At 38.1% G+C, this 14843-nt stretch overlaps 1 protein-coding gene across 14 annotated transcripts in view; it reads right to left on the reverse strand.

The window, feature by feature from the left end:
• Window positions 1–14843, reverse strand: part of LOC127974396 (receptor-type tyrosine-protein phosphatase U) — a 205884-nt gene that overhangs the window by 93285 nt on the left and 97756 nt on the right. For all 14 annotated transcript variants that reach the window (XM_052577622.1, XM_052577616.1, XM_052577615.1 and 11 more), the window contains exon 3: window positions 7324–7595. In XM_052577622.1, coding sequence (XP_052433582.1) covers window positions 7324–7595 — 272 coding nt within the window. The remainder of the gene's footprint in view (window positions 1–7323; window positions 7596–14843) is intronic.

Here is a 14843-nt window from a genome sequence, read left to right on the forward strand (position 1 = left end):
AGGCAAAGTTAAACAGTCAGCGGGATGTCTGAAGGAGACACCGAGATAAAGACAAAAAAAGAGAAACAAAAAGCGGCTAAGCACACATAAATAAGCAGAATTTAATTATGGGCAACTGCTAAGGGGTCGAAGTGTTGTTGCCACTGGAGATCAGCCGAATGGCCTCAAAATATAACAAATGTTAGAATCAAGCTTTAAATGATCTCTCGTGTTGGCTTGGTTTTAGAAACCGGCCTTGACGTGGCACCCGCTGGGACTGTGGCACAGCTCTAGTTTCACCATTGATCAGGACTGTCTGCCATCTTCCAGGCCCAAAGTGTGATTTAGTGTGCTGACTCCCGCTGTGAGAAAACTACGCTGAAAAAGAGCAAGCTCATCATCTCATCAGATGCACAAACTATTATGGCAGTCGTTCAGCCACTGGTTCCCAAATACAGAAGAAAGATGTTTACAGCTTTCTGCATACACACTCTTTCGCTCTTAATGACAAAAGACTTAACGTCTGTATATTTGTTATTAGAGTAACTGAGTTTTAATGTATCATTATCGATACACAAGAAGGCATTGTAACACCTGGGGAAAGCCTTCTGTTAGCATTCCAATTTTATTATTTATTATTTACTTTATAAATTTAAAATTTATTTGAAAAAGGACCATATACAATTTAAACATAAATGTTTCCATTTCACGCATTGTACCGAATTAAGCCAATGCCTAGTTTTCTTCTGTGGTCCCCTTGGCAGGTAATCATAATAACAAATAAACATAAAAACAAAACAACAAACACATACAATACAGTAAAACTTACAGACATCCTATCAGAGCCAAAAAAAAAATATATATGTTCAGTTAAACCACAACTGTGTCAGTGTTTAAAGATTTTAGTAGACTTTAAGTAAGATTTTAGTTTTAATTTAAACATGTCCATAGATGTTCACATCCTTATGTCTTCTGGTGAGAAGAGAGTTTTTAGGAAATAATAGCTTTCACTGAAAAAGACAGAGACTGTAGAGGGAAAATGCACAAATTAATTCAAACATTTAAAAAATGTTGTATACCATACACAAAATTGAGGAAAGTCTAAAATTATCAAAGCGCAAAGAAATATATATTTCTCCAAGACCCTACAGTGGTGATATCGGTAAGGCTTTTAAAGTCTTTTTATAAAGAGATTTTAAAGGTATAATAACAGTTTGAACTCTTATTTCAAATTGTTACATAAGGAAAGCCTAAATAAAGTCAAATTAAACATTTTGCTTGTTTTTCAACCAGCTCACAAGCTAATCAGTGAGCTAACTGTCTTTGATTGCCTCAAGCCGATTAGCTTGCAAGATTAGCATATTGGTAATAAATTAACCTTCAATATTTTAATTTTCAATTAGCTGTAACTAGTAAATAAAATTTTGGAAACTTAATTTGGGTAATTGGGAAAAAGTCACAATGCTGTTCAAGGCGCATAACTATACAAAAATAAAAAATAAATAAAAATAAATAAATAAAAATATATATATAATATATTTCATAATAATACACAGCAATTGTTAAATGCCTATCACTGAAGATGCTTTTTGAACCAGATGGTTACAGCCCCCTACCAACACGAGCTAACAGGCTCATGCTAACCAGCAGAATTTGTGTTTGTTTTTTTCTCCAAGAATTTTTTTCTTCATGTGCACTATGCGAAATTCAAAGCGACACAGAATCGACCATGCAGGCCCACAAAAACACAACAAATTCACCCTATTGTCATCTCCCCTCCACCTTCACATCTTGTTGACTGTCGGGAGGACTATTATTTACACATGAAGGCCACATCTTTTCTCTAGCATGTGAAAGATAATTAGGTTGGAGAGATTGACAGTTCTCAATAAAGTGAACACTACTCAACTTAATTGCTTTCTGACAGCTGCGCAGAGTTTGCAGAAAGGAGAAATTGAATTTATGGATGAAGACCCCTGAGTCTGCCCACTTGCGCATCTATAGCAGCGTGTAACCCAATGGCGGACCGGCCACTGACACAAATCGATCGGCTGGGGGGGTGTGAATGGGCTGTCATTCCGTAAGCAGTGATTTGGTAGACTGTGTCTCACATGTAATGGTACAGTAGGGAAATTAGGTTACTAGTTGAGTAAGACGTGTCAACGCTATTGACATGGTCTATATTGTGGGTTTGTCTAAGCCCTACAGCGCTAACCTACATTCATGCTACGATCAATGCTAATTAAACAACGCAAGGGGCATGACTAATAAGACAATAGTCTCCATCACTGGTTGTGTAATGCCTTGTGGTGAGGAAAAAGGATGTCTGTGTATGCTGCTGTTGGCAGAGCTCTGATATACTGTACTATCTTTATGTCACAGCAACTTTATGCGAAGGCAGTCGAAGACAAGTTTACTTGGCCTGCCGCTGAAATTACAACAGCTGTCAGTCACATTGCTAATTTGTGGCATACTCTACAGGGTATCTTCACATTTTTTAACAGCAAATTTAATGACTTTTAAGACCTTTTTAAGTCCTCTAAAAGGAAAATTTAAGACTTTATCTAAACAAAAAAAAAAAACATGAAAATGTTCAGTCCGACAACACAGATTGATGTGGCGAAGCATTAGTGTGGCACAACACATCACAACCACGCTCAAGACAGGTCAAAGGGGCGAGGAAACTTTTATACCAAGTGCTGATTGACCTTACAACCCTGACATGGTTGACTATGTATAAACTATCAGCCTTTAAGGTACTTCAGGTAATTTCTAAATTCTGGCCCCTCATAGCAGTTTGAAAAAGACATGGAAGACAGCCCCAGGACATTACAAAAGCCCATTTCATCATACTTGATCTAAATTATGGTTAAATGTTGCTGCCTAATAGCCTTGAGCTGGGTTTGGGGGTTCTCCCCCAAGAAAATGTTGTTCAGGGTCTGATTAGTGTTTTCTATGTCATTTCAGACACAGATAAATGCAAGCACATTCAATAATCTATGCATAGACCTAATGAATGACAGACAATTGTAGGAAAGATCAGGATCAGAAATGTATTGCATGTTCCAGTTGTAGTAGATCCATGACTTTCCAATTTACTGTGGGTCCATCCATTGACACAGAAAGCATGTTCCTTAAATTAAGTTCCTTGGTGCCCTCCTGAAATTATAAAAAAATAAAATCAAAACAAAGTCCACCTCAAGAATGATAACATTTTCATTCATGTTCACTCAGATTAGATGGTTTGTCTAAAGTAGTGATTCTCAAACTGTGGTCTGGTGACCACTGGAGGTATGCCAGATTACCAAAGAGGTCTGTGAGCAAAAGTCATCAACCAAAAATGACTGACATGGACTGACACCGTTGAACATTTCCAATTCACTTCTCATGACTTGTTTTCTAATCATGCACATTATTAGCAGGTGAAGTTAGCCATGGTTTCAGAAGACTAAAATGGCCTGCATTTTTACATGCATTAGGGATGATCATTAAGCCAAATATGTCAAGGTTTTTCTTTTTTTTAATTGGCTAAGTGGTCCTTGATTTGAAAGAAAAAATGTTTGAGAAACAATTTTAGCCATAATAGTGAATGCTCACAAATTGGGCCTATGTGATAGGGTTCAGTGTCAAAGTTGTTAACCTCAAATTGAGAAGCACAAAACAGATATTTGGAGTCTAATTATGAACTGGGCTACATTATTTAATTCAATTCAATTTTACTTTTCACATAAAAAATATGCAAGAAGCATAATGCATATTGAATGCTTTATACAATAAAGTTATTTACAGCACTGCCTTCCATCCATAATGCAGTAGTCCTATGCCTAGATGTCACCCACCCACAACATTTTTTTTAACTGATTGGCTGGGACAATATATCGATGCATTTTGAATCGAGAAATTATTCTGGATCGATACCAATTTTTCTGAATGCATTTCGATTCTCTCTCGAATCGATTCTTAGTTTAGATTTTAACAGCAGATGCCACTGCGTGATTTATATGCCTTACATACACCACTTGAACCTACTATAAAATAATAATTAATAAAGTTCGAAAAGGTTGAAGCGAAGTACAAGGGTGTTTGCAGTGGGGCATTTACATTAATCTCGCGTCATTAAAGCAATATATCAATTACATACTCAGACTCAGCAGAACGCACGAGCGCTCTTCGTCGTGAGCATTTGAGTGTTCGGTTAAAAACTAGCCTAGAGCGCCATCTGCAAAAACTAAGCTCAGAATCAATTCGCAACGCATTCGGAAAAAAATTAAATCAATCCAAGAATTGTGACGCATCGATATATTGTCCCAAATATTCATTAGGAAATAACAAAAACACATGAAGCATTTTAACATATTCAAATCATTTTAAATGTTACTTTTAGAGTCTTACCTTAAAGTGCTCCAGCAAGTCTTCTGCCTTTGAGGGACTCAAAAACTGAGAACCAAGATAGCGAGACCTGACAATCGTGGTCTTGTCCACAGGTTTATCGTCTTTGCCCATGCTTGCGATTTCGCAAACTGCCGTGGTGGCGAACCATCAACGCAACGCGTTCATCAATCACTTACTCGTATGTCACCTATGGAATGATGCAGGTTGCACCCACGAAGTGCTGCCCCCAAATGTTGCGCTGGTCAAATTGCGGTTGAAAAAATAAATAAAAATGACGAGTCGGACATGAAATTTAAGATCCCACATGAAATTTAAGACATTCATGTGGAAAATTCCAGGATTCAAGACATTTTCAGACCTTAAAAATCGAAAATTGTATTTAAGACATTTCAAGACTTTTTAAGGACCCGCGGGGACCCTGCTCTACTGTTTCAAGGCAAACATGATGAATTGATTCACTTAGAGTCTGATATTCAAGCATTTACGAAGCATTTACCAGGAAAATCTGCTGGTTTACAGCTGGTTAACCAGCCACCATATTCCATTTCGATCATCTTAAACTACCAGATGGTAGATTGTTTATCACTGGTCCAAAATGGTTTGCTAATTTGAACCAGTTAAATAACTAATAAACAAATAACTCTCTTGGACCAGCTAATGACCTTTTTTTTTTTTTTTTTAATCTAATACATATCTTAGTCCAACTAAAGACCCTATTGACTCGCTAATGACCAGTTTAGACTAGCTTAGACCTACTAATGACTCACCTGGACCAGCTAGTGACTCGTTTCAAATAGCTAATAACCAGTTTGTACTAACTAGTGAGAATATAAGACAAAATGATAACCAACATGGACATGCTAATGACCCTGCTGGACTAATGACCAGATTGTACCAACTAGTGAGCATCTTAAGTCCGGGACACACCAAGCTGACAATCCGCCATTTGCCATCTTCGGGCCGGCGGCGAGCAACGGTCGAGCTAGTTTGTTTGGTGTGTTCCACTCGTCGGCTTTTGACGGGCTCACATCGGCGGCAGTTTGCCCAATTAAACATGTCGGGGACATCGGGGATGTCGGCGAGAGTGAGAGCTCTGATTGGATGTTCAGTTTAGCAAACGAGACAATGCCGAGAATTAAAGCAAAAGTGATGAAAATAAGCATGTGAATGAAGGGGGTAAAGACAGAAGGCTGTTTAAATGTTAACTGATCTTTCCTAATCATCCTAATACATGAATCAGCTGCTTAAAATTATTAGTTATTAACGTTACTGATATTCAAATGGTAAACAAGCTCTGCTTTGTTTACATTTCATATATCTGCGTTTATCTCATATATTTTCGTTTTGGTTTCTCCAATTGAATGACGAATATATACTATTAATAGCTGCTGATATGAACAGCTCATTCCTCTCAGGCATGCACAGAACACACGTATTAGTTTGCCGTCGGCTGTAGTCTGTGCGGCGTGATTCAGTGCAGCTTTTTAGTCTGACGCTGCCAACATGAGGTGAGAACACAGACGGCTTTCATTGCTGCTAGATCTTTGTAGTCGGCTTGGTGTGTCCCAGCCTTTAGACCAACTGATGGCCAACTTAGACCAACTTGTACCTACTAAAAACTCTCTTAAAGACCAATTGACGACCAGCTTGACCAACTTGGACATAGACCCAACTTGCTTGTACCAAATAATGAGCATCTTAAACCAACTGATGAGTATCTTAGACCAAATGACACTCATAGACATGCTAATTTGATAATTACCAGTTTAGCCTAGCTTATAAGCAGCTTGAACCAAATAATGACCATCTTAAACCAACAGTTAAATAGCATAGACTAGCCTGGACCAGCTAAGGACCAGATTATACCAACTAATACACCAACTCATGACCAATCTGAACCTACTGTACTAAAGACTCTCTTCGACTAGCGAATGACCAGTTCAGACTAGCCTGGACCAACCAATGACTCACCTGGACCAGCTAATGACCAGTTTTAATTAGCTAATTACCAGTTTGTACTACTAACTAGTGAGAATATAAGACCAAATGATGCCCAACTTGAAACTACTAATGACTCTCTTGGACTAGCTAATGGCCATTTTAGACCAATTAATAAATCACTTAAGGGGGTCGCACACCGGACGAGAAGCGCAGCCCAGCTATGACTCAGAACGCTGTTCAGATTTCTGCCGCGCCACAGAGCGCCATCTGCATAGTTTTATATTAAAAAACCCAGAAACTGAAATTAAAATACAATACATTTGTTTAATTCAAATAAAACATTACAAAGTGTTTGGTTACGTTTTCAGTCAGGCTGCACAGTTGCCTAGACAACAGATACAACAAAACAATAACAGACTTATTATAACACAGATTCTTTTCATTAATTAACGTACAAAACTCAGCTTTTATCAATTAAAATCATATATTTAAAATAATAATAATAGATGAAGTTAAAACTCACTCATCTTGCTGCGAAATTGAGTTCGCGCATATAGAATGTGCGCGTCCGGTGTGCGATACCTCGAGTTGTCCTACATGTGGCGCGACGCGGCGCTTCTCGTCCAGTGTGCGACCGCCTTTAGACTATCCTGAACCAATTAATGACCCTCCTGGACCGGCTAATGATCAACTTAGACAAGTTAAGGTTTGGTTTAGACCAGCTGGAAACTAAGTACCATGTTCTATAAAACAGCTACAATTTTAAGTGCCATTTTCCAGAAGGGTTACCATGGAACTTTGATCTACCACATGTTACTCACGACTCTCCAAAAGTATTAACCGTCATATAGTATCCAAAAACACTGTTTAATCCTCAAATGAAACATTTGAAAATGTGTCAAATTAATTAATGTGACATCAATCAATGTCAAAAAGCAAGAATAAATTACAAATGTCCTGTAGTGTGTAATCACCCAGAAAAGATGGTCACTAATTAAAAATGTCGCTCACCTGGTACTCATTTGGCCAGAAAGTGCTGACTGCCAGTTCCACCTGGTGCCACTGTCGTCCACGTGAGCCAGAGACATTCCACACAGGAATGCCAAGCGGCCCACCATTGACCCGCACATAAACCCGCAGCGCCCCCGGGCTGTGGCCATCTCTGCTGTACAGGAAGTAGCTGAACTGCACGCAGTGCGTGTCGTTTTCACTTAGCGTCTGTAGCAGAAGCTGAGCCCTCTGCCCCGCTGCATGCTGGGAGGAGTTGACCATCATGTAGGAGCCTTGAGGAAGAAGACAACACAGCAAGAGGTAAGAATCAACCAAAATCAGTGAAATATTCTCGGAAAAAGAAAACATTTCATATCTTTGTGTGGCTACAAAATTTGTGGAAAGCTTTAGTGCATATTAGAGCGCGTCTGCTTAAAGAAACAGGCACATACACACTAAGCTCAGAGAGAATAATAGAGACAGAGAGAAAATAAATATCCAGCTTCTCTGCGGAGCATATCTGCTGTATTACAGCCTCCTCAGAAACTTCTGTGTAGTTTTCCCGTTCCTACTTTTCAAAAGCCCTTGTTTGTCTATTTGTCTCTTTCCGCAGAGTATCTCTCCCTTCAGTGAGTTCACAAAGGATGACAATTTTGGCATTACTCTCTCAATACAGAGCACAGAGAGAGAGAGAGACAACACACAGCGCAGAATACTAAAATGTCTTTCATGCTCTTTTTAGCCTCGAGGCTCTCTGTCTCTGCGGAGTGTGACAATTGCAAAATTTCTCTGTACAAAGACAGAAATTTGTGAGGTGTTGGTATAGCAACAGGCACAAATACTCAAAACAGGCATATTCATGGCTGGTTCTTCAATTAAGGGAACCTTTTCGTTCCCTAGGATGGATTTTACAGGAAAGAAATATTCTAGATATCCTAACAATGAAAATAAATTACAATCATTCTAGATTTCAATTACATATAATAATATTTTTTTTTTATTGTCTCACTTTAAATAATGACATTTTCCCATAGGTCCTAGACAATCAACATAAAGATGACAAAGGAAAAACTTTTTCTTTTTTTTTTTACCAAAAACATATATAGAAGTTTCATTTTTCAAGCTTTAATATGGTCAAACATGCCCTTAATTGAACAATCTCTCATACCAGCGCACAAGAGAACATTCGGCTTGGTTGTTATTAATCAGCATGACGTGCTGTTTACACACAGAGGACAGTGGGACGGTGGGGTTAGGGGCTCCATCTGCAAGGTGAGGCTGAGTGAATAATTACAGTTGAACCATTTATATACATACGCAAGAGAAAGAACCTTTAACCATGGTTTTTCTGTCCTCCCTAATCAGGACATGCCAACCTAAACACCCTTTAAGTGTTCGTCTGCTTGCCGACCAACTTGAAAAAGGATCATAACTAATAGCTAATGGCTCTATGGAACCAGGCCCCTTTTCAAAGTACCCTATTCTTAGGACAGCCCGTGATTTATGTATCTCTGGGTGTACATGTGTGAAAAGCCCTGCTCTCTCAAGGCATTCTGCTTAATTAGATTTCCTCAAGGCTTCTTCATATTGCACTCCAGAGACATCTGAGGATCACATCACAAGGAAAAAAACGAAAGATGGAAAAGAAAAGTAGATGGCTAAATCTGCAGATAAAGAGTGCTTTAGAGCTGTATTAAACATGCACCTCAACCCACAGAGGGGCTGTTGAGGTTACTGCAAGCAAGGAATTGTGAAGTTCATGAGGCATTGTTGATTTTCTCAAGACCATGAAGGTAAAGCTGTTGACTTTGATGAAATGGCTAATTAAAGCACTCAATACTGAGGTCGCTAATTAGATGGGCAGATATATGGAAAATAGATATTAGGCATGTAAAATATTAGAGTGGCAATGATAAGGCTAGCTAATAAATAATCTGTCATGCCAACACTGGAAGCAAATACTATTAGAGCTTTTTATCTGAAAAGTAAATCTATTCTTTTCTTTTTTTTTACTGTATATGACTGGTTTCAAAACGTCATCTTTCTACTGTGAATTTAAGTGCTTTGACTGCTGTTATCACATCTGCAGTTGTTTGCATTTAAAGTTTTTTTGCACTGAAAATTGTCCAAATAAATCCACAAAAACACTGCTGTGCGTCTAGGTGCAACAGGTGAGCACGACTGAATCTGAGTTTTTGAAAAAAAAAATCAATTCAGTGAATGATTCAATGACTTATCCACAAGGATAGTTGCTCGTTTTTATTTCTGAATGAATCAGCAGGTGCTTGTCAAATGGAAGGGCATATTCTAGCAAGGCTGCCTATCTAGGCTGCCGAATCATAGCCTCCAACCATTAAAAGCACCCAGTGTTTTCAACTCTGAGTCTTTAGACTGAATGATTCAATGATTCCCTCATGGGTTCAGTCACTTGCTGCCACCTAGTGGCCTAACGATACCACTAATTCGCACACTGACAGCCTGTCAAGTCTGGCTGTCAATCTACAAAAATGTCTTCATCTATATATGTGCAGCCCTAACAGAAATGTATATGAATCAGAACCAGACAGATAGATATGTATTCAAATGTATTCACAGTCTGTTATTACAGTGCATCCAGCACATCCAAAAAAGCTTAGACTAAAACAGTGGAAAACACATGGTGACATTTGAGAGCCCACTCCAGATCTCTCTCAAGGAGACGCTGATTGAATTCACAGTGGAGAGTCTGTGCTTCATCATATCATAGTGAATCTGAGCCCAAACAACAGAGCTGACCATATATCTCAGCCAGCGGCCCCAGAACCCATCTCAGTACGCTGGCACCCTGTCCCTCTCTTTCGTACAGGTGGGAGTGGGGTACAGAACACAATATATTGGCGCTGACATTTTGCTTCTCGCTATCTTCTTCTCCCGCCTCAGATCAGAATCCAATCTCCCAGAGCCAGCCTGAAACCTCAGAAAGCCAGGGCAGCTGCTACAATTTCTCCCAGAGGACTAGAATGTTGATTGTACAATATTTAATTTCCATTAAACCGTGAGCATTAAGGGAATATTTCAGAGTAACAACGAGCTTTATCGACAGCATATGTAGCACAATGAAAATCTTTTTGGCTTGTCCCTCAGTTTGTAAAAACAGCAAAAAAAATTGTTTACAGTAGGGGATTTAACAATAAGGGGCAAGTGTACCAAAGAAGAAATGTGAAGCTAATAATCTCTTAGTATCCTTGCTTGGATACCATGTGAAAGTGACCAGGTTTAAATAGTCATGTAATGAGCCGACTGATTATAAATCTGGACTAAATACTGAACTAAATTTGGTCCTTTTTATTTTTTATGATTATTATATATCAATAGCATCAATAACAAATATAATTCCCTCCAAAAGTAACTAAATAAATAATGCAACAAATAATAAAAAAAATGTTTTAAAAGAAAACAATTAGAATTATTTGTTTATTTTCTATAATATATTTACAAATTATTTCTTTTATTAATTACACTGTACATTTTGGCAGAAAATGTAGTATAAGAAAATACTCTAATGTATAAACTGTTTAAATTAAATTGTACAGTTTTATGTGGTATGTACTGAAACTGTATATAAACTGTATATATTTGCTTAGCTTTGTCGTCTTTTTTTTTTTTTTTTTTTAAGCTGTACATGTGGAAAGTGCAGTTTGATGACAACATCGCATGTTGTTTACTTGATGTGCTAATGCGCCGATAGCTAAGTTAACAACACAGAGATATTTTAAGCAGTTTTACTCTCCGCCTGCGGTTCCAACACACGATCGTGACCCTTTTTCGCTGGGACTGCATTATCCTTAAGAAATAAACTATACGCAAATCCGGCGTCAAACTGGGCCTTGTTTGTAAAACAAGCATCTTCGAAATGCAGGGAACAAACACTTGCACAACTCTGTTGATGCTCTGTAAAAATAAACTCCATCCTCTGGTCCCTTAATGCTGTTTCTCTTTTGGTAATCTGTGCAGGGTTGTCTTGCCCTGGCAACCAAAAACACACTCCTTTTGTGACATTTCGCGACGCTCTCGCTCTGATCAGTGAATCGCTCTGATCAGTGAATGTCTCTGCTCTCAGTGCTGTGCTATACGGGAGTGCGCGCTATTCCGGCAGGCGTGCCCTTATGACCCATATAAGGAAATTCCGCTCCATCTAACGTCACACAGAGCCATACTCGAAAAAAACTTTCCGAAACTTGTGACAAACTGGAAGGAGTATTTTTGGAACAGAAATACTCCTTCAAACATACAACTTAATTTTTGAAACTTTGTCCATGTTTAGCATGGGAATCCAACTCTTTAACAGTGTAAAAAACTCAGTATGCATGAAATAGCATTTCACCCCCCCTTTAAGACTTTTTTAAAGGTCTAAAATACTTATAGCCAAATACGTATAATCTCTGATCTCCTGTAATTTCATTATAAACCCTCACCCATGTGCATATCATGTGGATTCAATAGTTCAGAGAAACACAATTTTAAACCCATAATATTTCAGAGAATTTTGCTCTCAAAAAAACCTGCTAATAACAACAGATATTGCACACACCTTCTGATCAGGTTTTTGTCCCCACTGAGTTGATTACTGTCATTAAGTTCCTTCGACCTAAAACAAACTACAAACTAGATCCTGTTTACCGTCAAAAGCAGGTACTAAAATAAAGGTGTCGACCTCAGCGGAAAACATGAGAAAAACTAATTCAAGCTGAGGTAATTTGATTTATAAAATGATCTCTGTGAGAAATGTTCAGTGCAGCCGTAATTAAGTAAACCAATTCTGTCTTATCGCTCCAAAAGAAAATGTTTCTGGTGATTGTTCAAAGGTTAATTGTGTTACAAAACTACTCTCAAGAGCAGTCAATAAAATGCTCTTGTAAAGATTTTTCCACAGTTCACAGTAATTTGTGGCATTCATAAAACATTTCCACAGTGTTGTAACTAAGTCTAGGGAATCATAAGCAGTAATGGATCAAGTTTTATTAGAGATAGACAACATACATCATTCTGTGCATTAGGGATCATACATATTCAATGATATCCTTGAAAACGACCCAAAGTTTTATTACCTAGCATGACTCTAGGTTTGCAATTATTCTGTGTTAAACAGACTCATTCTAATCACTGACAGTCAGCGTCAAGTCCGAGAGAACTTCGTCCTCTTTCTCTGTTATGTTTTTTTAAATGGGTTGCGTGAATTGCATTAGCATTGGAATGATAACAGATACAATGTCAGACATAACAAACAACACACAAGGGAAATAGAGTGTATAAAACAAACCCAAGCATTATTAATACTATCCCAAAACAAGAGGGTTTTTTAGCCTTGTGTTAACCCGTCCAAGTAGAGCAAACAACCTTCTGCTGAACCATTCAATAAGGTTGGACGTCCCCTTTGCCTTTACGATATTTACACTGAGAGTCTTCTCTGGTTAACCTTTGACTATTCACCTCATCGTAAAGCCACCGTTACACACTGGCATAGACATACTGTTCACATAAACCAGAAATATCAAACATAAGGTGACCTTTGGTGAATTATGCCTCCAAGGCTAGTGAAATCTGATAAAGTCCCATCTATTCGCTGCTAACCCTCCCAAGGGCGCGGGAACATACATAACGAGATTTGGAGTGATTGAGCCCATCGTCATTCAAACGGTGCGCCGCAGGAAAACTCGCCAGCAAACCGAGATGCTATCGCAGAGAAAGCAGGAGTAGAGAAGGGAGAGAGTGAGTCAAGAAAAGACCAAGGACAGCGCTGAGGTGGACGAGAGACGGGCAGAAAGATGCAATCACAAAATGTTACCGCGGACTCGAACGTTGCGGGCTGAAACAGTCAGAGGAACGAGCGGAAAATAAAACAGGAAGGCAGGGCATATAAAGGAGAAATGAAAAACAATAAGATTATTAGAAATAGAAAAGAAGAGATGCAAAGCCTGAGAAGCAGGGAAAGACCTGGGGTAAAGGCACCTGCTACTTTGCATGAATAAGGTAGATATTAAAATAGTCAGTCAAAAGACTACAAACCTTCAAAATTCTGTCTCACCCAGAAGTTCAAGCTAAATATTATATGAGAGGTTTTGGGTATAAATTTTATATAAGCTTTGCACATTTTGCAACCCATTTGATTTGCAACCCAAAATTTGTGTGAATGTCTATGTACAGTTTAAAACCTAATTTGTACCTAATTTGCCTTGCTGGAAATAAATATTCCATAAACAAACAAACATGGATAAAATAAGGACTAGCTAGTTTGGGATCAAATTTGTGTAAATTTTCTGGTATATAAACATTGCATAAACAAAAAAATATATTTAAATGTAATAAAATATAATACAAATTATCAAAGGACTAGCTAGGATCAATTTTGTTTACATTTTCTGAAAATAAAATTAAATAACAATATTTGTTCACCTTCCAGCAATAATTAAGACAACAAGGTTAAATTGTTGAGTTTACATGCAGTCAACACAATACTTTGTGAAAACAAAGAAAACACGAAGACAATAATCTGACACTGGAGCAGTATACTAAGATACAAACGCTACGCTATGGTATTCTTCTGGTCTTTGTGTACCTTATTTAAACAGTGCACACAAGTATCCAAGTATGCATATTCTTGAAAGGGTACAGTTTTTGTGTCTAGAGAAAAAACTTGGCAGATACACACATTTAATGTGTTTAAAACTAGCTACTTGTCATGCTATGATAATTTATTATTTGGGGTTTGCGCATTTAACAACTTTTAAAAATCATGGGATACCAAAGTGCAGCATATTCACAAAGAGTGGCACAGTTCCTCTTTCTCAGAACTTTTAAGAGCATTTTTTTTTTCTCTCCATTTGACCCCATCAGCCAGGCTTTGTTCGCCTCTGACATCAAGAGGCTTCAAACGCGTGTTTGAGAATAAAAAGAGAGGTGAAGAGGTGCAGTGCTGAATATAGACGAATCAATAGGTCCTCTTCCCACTTCAATTTTAGAGGCACTCATGCTCACATCTCTCTACCTAAAATTGTTTAAGGCCCCTCCTGTCCTTATAGCCTCGATGCTCATTTCTTCCCATGTCTCTCAGTCTTTCTCAAAAGGTCAGCTGAGATTTAAGGCATTCTACCTTGGCCTTCTTTTTTCACACACACATAAAAGTGGGAATGCTTTTTGAACGCAGACAGCAAAGTAAGGCCAGGTTATGCTGACTGACATCATACCGCTTGCCTCAACCTATGACAGAAAGATAAAGGTGTACAAACCAGTTAATCAAGATATATTCTACAAAGTGATGCATGTGTTGTCTTTTGAATAATTTCCTGTCCTTTTTCTTCTGTACTTTTGAACAAAAGCAAAAAATTCAAACTGCAACTATCACAGCAGTGAAATCCTTCATCATCCATATTCTGTTCCTAAAAAAAAAATCATAATGATTACGTCTCATGTCATTTCCATGCAGCTGACATTCACTGATGTCTTCCCCCTAAAGACACAATTACCGTGCGCGAATGTGTGCTGGTATTAACACACACAAATTA

This window comes from Carassius gibelio, chromosome B16 (genome assembly GCF_023724105.1).
Source record: "Carassius gibelio isolate Cgi1373 ecotype wild population from Czech Republic chromosome B16, carGib1.2-hapl.c, whole genome shotgun sequence".
NCBI classification, from domain to species: Eukaryota; Metazoa; Chordata; class Actinopteri; order Cypriniformes; family Cyprinidae; genus Carassius; species Carassius gibelio.